Here is a 9,537-nt window from a genome sequence, read left to right on the forward strand (position 1 = left end):
TGACTAAAATGCCCTTAATTTCCCCCCCAAAAATATCCTTATTCTATCATTGAATAATAAAAATTATACGAAGATTAAATTACAAATTTATCCTTAAACTATTTTAGATTTACAAAAAAAAGTCTATAATTAAAATTTTATATGAAGTTCAGGGGTTAAAATAAAATTTTACCATTTCATTAAACCTTTTTATATTTTCAATTTTGTAAAAAAATATATATATAAATTTTATGAATTCAAAATTTTAAAGAAAATATATAAATATTTTCCAACTTGTTAAAAAAAATAAATATATAATTAGAACAATTTGGTCAAATATACATTCCAATAATCTTTTATTCCTTTAACCATACGCGATAATCTTACGTTCCTGCTAAACCAACCAAACACAAAATACAACATTCCCATTAATCCTATTCTCTGGTAATCTTATATTCCCACTGGTAATCTTACATTCCGTGAACCAAACGCATCTTAAGGTTTCAACATTTTTTTTAAATTTATTGAGAATAATGAATTTAATAAGCACAAGAAATCTTAATTTGTCAAATTAATAACACTAAAGATATAATTATTTTTCCATGTACTACTTCAGGAGAAGTAGACAGATATAGAAAAAAAATTAGACCTTACAAAGATTTAACAAAGTTGATTCATTATTGGTAGTTAAAGATAAATTGTCTTTTATAATCTAGATTACGTTGTACATGTTATTACTCATGGTGATACAATTGTGAGTAAAATAAATAATTATAATTTATAATGATCTTACTGATGTGAAAACTAAACTACTTTTTACATTTAAGTTTAACCATGACTTTGATTCAGTTAACATTCGTTGTTGATTAATATCTTTAAGGTTTTTGTAGAAAAGGTCGAGAATATGTTTTAAGGAAGAGAATTTGTTCGTCGAGGTGGAGAATTGGTGTTTTGTTGAGTTTGAACTTTAGGTTAAATTTGTGTTTTTTATCTTTCAATTTTTTACACTTTCAGAATTAGTGTCAAGGTGAAAATTGTTAGAGTTTTACTATTTGAATTTTGTTTGAATTCGTACGGAACTATGCTTCTACTATTAAACATTGATTAAAAGTAAAAAACTTAATTTGAGTAGATTTTTCCTATGCAAGTTTCCGTTGTGATCAAGTAATTGTCCTTATAAAAGATATTAAGATCAGAGTTGGAAGTTAAGTTGAACCGTACAAAGTCATAATTTTACATTCCTCTTATTTTTGATATTAGTGAAATTTATATACATTATTGTCTGTGTTATTTTTTATGTCAAAGATTTTTAAGTAAAATCGTGATATTCTATTTTATTTATTTGATCATTTTACTTGTTAATTTGTAACATTTTGTATAAAAAATTGCTTTCAAATATGCAAAATTTATCATTTATCGACATTTGATCCGGTTGTCCTCCTTTCTTACTTGCAACTAACGATGTAATTTGTGGTTGCTTTATAATTTATATATATATATATATAATGTCCTTGGCTTTTGATACTTCATTTTGGTCATACTTTAACGTGAGCATACATGGTTCGTAATAAGTAAAAGTTTTACTACTTCTGGGCATCTATCACGTTTATTTTTTAACATTACATCAACTAACAAACACACAAGGATAATTGGTTGAGTCGACTCCTTACTTCAACATGACCTACACTAACCAAAACTCACGATATTTTGTCCTAATTATTCGGTCATTAATTAATATTATCGATCCAAAGCAATTATAACATAATGCAGCAACAACATAATATAAAAGAAAAGATATACCTATATATTTTTAAGACCATAATAATTTAGTTTAATTAATTGTTTCCAAGTTGAACATGTGCTACTCATTTTCCTATAGCCAAGCCGTGTCGTACGTAGAAAAAAACAATAATAAAAACGTGAGAGAGTATAAAAAAATGTGGAAAATGCAGGATGAAGAAACCGATAGACAAGGGGAAGCGTGGGATAGTTTTTCTTGGCTTGGAATTGAACAGGTATGGCAGTTTGAACCACTTTCTCTCTTAACCTCTCAACCCACATTCTCTTCTCTCTTTATATATATTTCTTTCTCTCACTCCAATGGACCAAACACAGTCACTGGTTTGTACGGATTCCGTAGGGTTCTTTTCGTGATAGTTAATAGTAATCGTTTGAATTGACTGGAGGCGGCGAAACCAGCACCACCACAAAGCCGAGGAAAAAGTCTCTAAGCCTGTTTTCACCATACAAACTCTGCAACAATCTTTCACTATACAAGAACAATCGACTCGTCCTTCTTCCTTCAGCTTTTTACTTCATTTTATTTTCCCTTTCGTATGGCTTTTATTGCGGATCAACAACAATCGGACTTTAAGCACTTTTGTAGAATTTGCAAGAAAGGATTTGGGTCCGGAAGAGCACTTGGTGGGCATATGAGGGCGCATGGAATAGGTGACGAAAGCGGCCACATTGACGACGACGATCATGCAAGTGATTGGGAAGATAAATTAGGAAGGAATGTGCCACCTAGCAACAAGCGCATGTACGCGTTGCGAACCAACCCTAATCGATTAAAGACCTGTAGGGTTTGTGAGAATTGTGGGAAGGAGTTTCTGTCTTGGAAATCGTTTCTTGAGCACGGTAAATGCAGCTCCGACGATGCCGAATCGCTTGTGTCCTCGCCTGGCTCGGACGGCGACAATGACATGATGAGGCGAGGTTGCGGATGGTCTAAAAGGAAAAGATCGTATAGAGCTAACGTGGATGATTTCAACTCCTTTTCCCCATCGAGCGAAGAGGAAGATCTCGCTAATTGCCTAATGCTGTTATCTAATGCAACGGTTGCTCCATTTATAACCGAGCCTGAGGAGTCTTGTGCTTCGGCCAGCAAAGAAGAGGAAAGAAGAAATACAATGAATTTCATTGCTCCTATTGCATGTAGGTTACCCATGGACAAGGCAAAAGGCGTAGCGAAAGGGTTGTTTGAGTGCAAAGCATGCAAGAAAGTGTTTAATTCTCATCAGGCATTGGGCGGACACAGAGCTAGTCACAAGAAAGTTAAGGGATGTTTCGCAGCTCGGCTGGATCGTATGAACGATAGTCAAGCATATGATGTTACCACACTTGAAGAGTTTTTCCCTAGGAAATCACTGTCAACTTTGCAATTTGATCAAGGAACCAGCACTCCATTGGCTTCTGCACCCAAAAAGAAATCAAAAGTACACGAATGTTCAATCTGTCACCGGGTTTTTTCATCGGGACAAGCATTGGGAGGACACAAAAGATGCCATTGGATCACTTCGAATTCGCCAGACACTTCCTCTTTGGCTAAGTTTCATCGGTTCCAAGATCAAATGGAGCCGAAGTTCATCGACAGTTCAGAGCCACTCAATCTTAAACTCGATCTCAATCTTCCAGCCTCAACTGATCATCATGATGTTGTTCGACGGAAGCACGTTAATCCATCGGGTTTTGATGTTTCGACTGGAATCTATTTACAGCCCTGGTTAGGAGGCGGTGAGGCTAAAGATAAAGGAGATAATCAACAGCAACAGGTTGACAATCAAAACAACAATGATCATTGTAATAGTTTTATGCAAAATGCAGACGACGAAACAGACAGAAAGTTGAAGCTAACAAAACTAAAGGACATCAATATGAGTGGAGGCTCATCTCCATGGCTGCAAGTTGGGATTGGTATTTGAACAAAAATAAAAAAGTTGGGATTGGTACAACTACTAATGCTGGCTCTGACTCTTAATTAAATATTTTGTGACGCTTAATTGCATAATTTTGAGAATATTCTCAGTTATATTACTTTTCAATTTTTGTACACATTTTTATTTTTATATATTATAAAACAGAATACAATTATAAATTTAATTAAACAAGTTTATCAAATATCAATGTTGGCATGTTTTGGTCTAACTTGAAAAAGGAGATTTACAGAAACTGCTTTTGGTTCGGTCTGCAGTATAGTACCCAACCCACAACCAAGCAGATTACAAGTTCATACAATACAATTAAACAATAATGTCAATGAATATAAAGAAAAAAAAAATTAAATAGCATCAAAACTGGGGAATTCGTAGTCTATGTAGAAGAACTTAGAATCAGTTTTCTTAGCGTTCCACTAACCTATAAATTATATTTTTATTAATCTGGGATGATTATAAGTTACAATATATGTTCAGAATTTTCTTAGTTGATTGACAATGAACGCACACACATCCTATAAATACAATTGCTCAATCTCAAAACCTCTAGAAAGAATAATATTTACTTTAATCACGACACTCGTTCCATGGGTTCCACTAACCTAAAAATTAGACTCATGGAATAGAGGGAAGGAGTAGTCAACGATTCCTGGTGTGTTGGTTTGCCATTACTTGTTTGATTTCGGAATTTTGCCAACTTCATCGACTACAACTAGCAAGCAAAAGCAATTAGACAATAATGTGTTGTTTTGCTTCCAATGTTGTTAATTTAGTCTTTAGAACCATAGGTTATTAATTTACATGCAACTCGTGGAGATAACACGCAGTAAATCAATTAAATCTTGGAGATATATAATGTAACATGACTATACCATAATGATTAATTAATTAATTTCATGCCTCTTCATTGTTGTTTCTTTCGGGGCAATTATTGGATAACATGACACTCTGAACGATTCCTCTAGTAAAGTGTTAAACTACTTTTTCTAATCAATCATTAGTTTTTGTGCTAATCAATATTCTAAAATTTCTTAATCATTTCATGTGAGGATAGAGAACACCTTTTTACTTCCTTTAAAACCAGAGAGGGATTTCAATGCTCCAACGTTCACGTGACAAAGTTTACTGGTACGCAGATTTAGGAGACGCTTAAAACAAAACAACTTTAAGTGAATGAAATAGTACGTTTAGGGGGACGATACATTATAAATTTTTAAAATAAAATTAGAAATTTGAATTCTCAAGTAATGAAGTAAATTGAGTTAAAAAAGTTGTTCTTATAATAAATCTATATAGTACCTGTAGACACTCGTTTTTGTCCGAGTCTACAAAAATATTATTCTATTATTATTATTATTATTATTATTATTATTATTATTATTATTATTATTATTATTATTATTATTATTATTGTTTACTTTGTTTACATATTTTTGCAGGCTTGAAAATGGAGTCCAATTACAATCTCACCCGAAACCCAATTTAGCCCAAACTCGAACTGGCCCAACATCAAGTGAACTCAATTAAAGCCCCAGCAACCCAGACAAGCCCAACAACCATTGACCCGAATCAGACCCAATTTCAAACAACTGACTAAGCCCAACACCCCAAGATCCGATTCAGCAGCCCAGGATCCGACCTAACTCAGTGACCCGACCCAAGACAAATAGGGTTTTGAAACCCTAACTATAGCTGCTATTGCGTCGCTGTCGATTGTCCCTGCTGCTATTGATAACTCTGGCCACACAGTGACACCCATCCATCGAACAATGATCACCTACAGTGCAAGATATCAGAACCCAAATAAACAAATGAAAAATAGATCAAAAAGAAATCCCGAGGGGATTTACCTCGGGATATACACATGCAGAAGCCATCACCATAAAGAGGAAAAAGAGCAATCCATCAAGTGGATCCATCACATGTAGAAAAGAAAAACATAAAAGGAGATGAGAACTTTCGGGGGAAGAGGAAAAATAGAAGAAAGATACAAAGAGATTCGGGGAGGGGTTCAAAAGAAAAAAAAAGGAAAACAAAGAGAGATTTCGAAACAAAAGAAAAAGAAGGAAGAGCAGCAAAGAAAAAGGATCGAAGCCCTTACCTCAGCTTCGAAGTGAGAATACCATGGGTCGTTGGAGCCGAAGACATCGAAGCATCTCTTTGTAGATCTATGACGTTTAAACCATTTTCAGGCCAAACGAGGCTTGGATCCGCGACCAAGGTGAAGAGGTGCTCCTAATCGTATGTTTATCCCTCTTCTCTGACACCGGTGGACGACGGTCGACGCCGATCAGTGACGGTCGGCGCAATGACAGCTCGCCAAATTCTGGTTTTATTTTGCTTCGGTTGAATCTCTCTTTCTCTCACTCTCTCCATCTCTCTCCTCTGGCTGAAAGGAGAAAAAAACAAATGAGATATATGACTGTTTGAAGCTGGTTTAAAACACATATATACGCTACGCGAAACGAAAACGTTCTAGGGGTCTTCAGCGTGTTTTTTAGAGCATGGGTAAATTTCTGTTCAGGTTCCTTATATTTTGTATCAATTTGTTTTAGCCATTAATGAAATTTGTGATATTTTATTGTGTGCCTCTTTGTTTCAATATTTTCATTTCAGTCACTAGTTTATATACTATGTTATGTTTGCTGATATTCTAATTTGACCCTGTGATTTATGCACCTTTTATTTTAATCACTATTTAATGTGAATGTATTTTGGTCTAATTGTTATTTGCCCTTGCATGTTTTTTATTTAATTTATTTTAGTCCCATATGTTTGTAATCCTATATGTTTAAGTATTTAGAGTTTTCACTGATGATTTTCTATAGTATTCATTTTTGTCATTCGTATTATTCAATATTTAAAATTGAGTAATTTATGCTTTGAAGTCTTATGTTTGGTTTCATTTGCATTCTGGCCACTCTCTTTAATCTGGTGTTTAAATCTTAGGGGTTTATTGTTCATTAGGTCCTCACTGTTTCATTTTTTTAGTTTTTCAATGCTTGAAATGATTGTATTATATGTTTTGTGTAACATCCTCAATATCGGGTTAGTGACCAAATTGAAATATTTCAGAATTTGTTGGTCAAAATAAAATAGTTGAATAGTTCAATGATATATTTGGGGATATTTCCTGAAAGTTTTTAGTAATTATCCAAAGAATTAAAGGGAAAAATGGTCATTTGACAAGAAATATATTTTCCCTTATATGAATGAATCACGTGAGGGAAGAGTTATCTTCTTCATTTTCTTCTCCAATTGTGGAAGCTATGCAAAGGTAAGAGTTTTCTATTTTGTTGATTATTTGTTGAAATAAAGGTTGGGTTTTGATCATTAGATAATAATTAAGCTTAAGGAAAGCATAATTTGTTCTAAAACAACAAGATGAAAGGTATAGAAGAGATTAAAGATTTTGAGTTCTTGAATGAAATCTTGAAATAGAGTTGATAAGTTGAATATGAAGTTGAATTTGACTTGTTATCTATGAGAATAAGAAGTTAGAAGTGTTATAATTAAATTTGGATAACATGGAAAATTTGGTATGATTATTGATTTCTATATGGAGAATAGAATTTTTGAGGTTTAAGATTAAATAAATGGATATAAATTAGTTTAAGTATGTATATTTGAGTTAAGATTATGAAAGGGGATGAAATATGAAGAATTGAAGTGGAAATAAAGAATTTTTGTGCAATGAACAGTGATTTCTGAGCTTGAACGAAAATTCCAGATTGTGCAGAGGGAACAGATTCCCCCCATGGGGGTATCGATTCCCTTTAAATGAAAAATGGAATTTTGGTTCATTAAATTGGCTTAAGTTATCAACATTAAGTTTAAGGTTTAGGCTTCTGATAATTGTTTTGAAATGTTATATTTATGTAGATATTGAGCCTAAACAAGTTCTAGAACAATCAAAGAATTATAATTGAATCAAAGCAAGGCTAAGGTGAGTGCAATTTAATTGTACTTATGCTATCGAAAAACATTGGCTTGCAATGAGCCAGTGATAGAGTTACTATGGTAAGAAGTGACTCCTAAAATATTATATGATTGATATGACTCTTATGAGTGCATTTTAGTTTATAGGATTATAAGGAATTGGACTTGTGATAAGTGTATTCTCAATAGTTATAGTGTATGGAGTATTGATTATAAGGATGTGAATGACATGAAATGTATGTATACTTGATTATATGAACTAATATGTGCTTATATGTGCTATGTGTTATGACATAGGTGAAAAAGATGATTCAAAGTATATGTGACATATATATATATGAACATATATGGACAAGATATGACATACGTACATGAATAAATGAGAAATGATATAACCATGTGAAATGATCTACATGATTACATGTAATACGTGATTACATGCACTTGTGATACATGTTAAATGATATGATACAAATGTTTACACATACAAGTGATATGTGATAGAAGAAAGGTATATGTGATCACAAGAGAAATGACATGAGTACATGAACATATGAAACATAAGAATAATGCCCATAGTATATAATACGAGAGCTATATGTATAGTTGGCATGCCAAGAGTCGAGGGTCTACGCGATCCTTTGGGACATATACAGTGGTCCTTCGGGACAAATACATAGGTCATTCGGGACAAATTTCATATGCCACTCAATGGGATTTATACGAGCTGTGGTGATAGCATTAGTGCACAACCTCAATGTACTCACATACCTTCAGTTCTCAACAGTGTACATGGGCTAACAAAGAAATTTAATAAGTATACTGAATATGATATGTATATGTGATTTGTTATATGGAATAGATCACAAGATTTATGTAATGATGCATTGCTTGGTTAATGCATGATATGTTATATGATAAAAGGAATTAGTGACATGTGTACATGGATTAATAAGAGATAATAACAAATACACTATATGTGATATGTATATTTGGTAATATGAAATATGTTATAGAAATTACATGATATGTTTATTCCTTGGTATAGTGATATATGTGTTATATGATGAATATATGGTAAGTAAAAGTGATTAATGATAGTATTTGCAGATTTATGCCTTTTGTTTATATGAAATGGTATATGGTTATATTACATGTTTTATATGTCTCACTAAGTCATCGACTTAGCGTGTGATTGTTTCACACGTAGGTTTGGAAAGCGAAAAGAGAAATAAAGAGGAACAAGACAGATCAGTTCTCCTTACCAAAGATCAGATCAGAAATGTAGATTTAATTACATGTATTTTGTTAGAAAGAATTTAGTTGGCATGTAATAAAAAGGATTTGTATTAGAAACGCTCTGATTGAGTTTTGGAATGTTTTAAACGTATATATGTAAATGGTAAATGTATAATGATGAACGTTTTAAATTGTATGAATTTATATGTATTTTACGAAAGTACTGTAGCAGGGAATCGGTACCCTATAGCTGGGGAATCGGTTCCCCTCAAGCAATCTGGAAAAATTTTCACATTCGGCACCGTTCACGGTACTGTTCATTATTGTTCATACGGTACTGTTCACTATTTATATCATATTTTACTGTTCATAAAACGTATATATTTTTTTAAAATTGGTTATAACAAACATGATTTAACAATATATTATCGTATTTTCTTAAAAAAAGTTCAAATGTTTTGATATTTTGTAAGAAAAAGGTTTTGAAAAGTCAATGTGGCATCTCAGACTCGTATTCGGGTCGGATACGGGTTGAGGTGTTACATTTGTGTTTATTTTCATTGGTGTTATATATATATATATATATATATGTATATGTGTAGGGTATTATTAATTATTTATTTTTATGTACTATTGTTTTGCATCTTATATAATTATGTTCATA

At 32.6% G+C, this 9,537-nt stretch overlaps 1 protein-coding gene across 1 annotated transcript; it reads left to right on the plus strand.

Annotated features, from left to right (window-relative positions):
- Positions 1–2,315: 2,315 nt before the first annotated feature.
- Positions 2,316–3,683, plus strand: LOC120188952 (zinc finger protein ZAT9-like). The gene has a single exon (XM_039192319.1). It carries the CDS (start codon positions 2,316–2,318, stop codon positions 3,681–3,683), a length of 1,368 nt encoding a protein of 455 aa, XP_039048250.1.
- Positions 3,684–9,537: the final 5,854 nt, after the last annotated feature.

Source organism: Hibiscus syriacus, unplaced genomic scaffold (assembly GCF_006381635.1).
Source record: "Hibiscus syriacus cultivar Baekdansim isolate YM2019G1 unplaced genomic scaffold, ASM638163v2 tig00116951_pilon, whole genome shotgun sequence".
Taxonomy (NCBI): Eukaryota; Viridiplantae; Streptophyta; class Magnoliopsida; order Malvales; family Malvaceae; genus Hibiscus; species Hibiscus syriacus.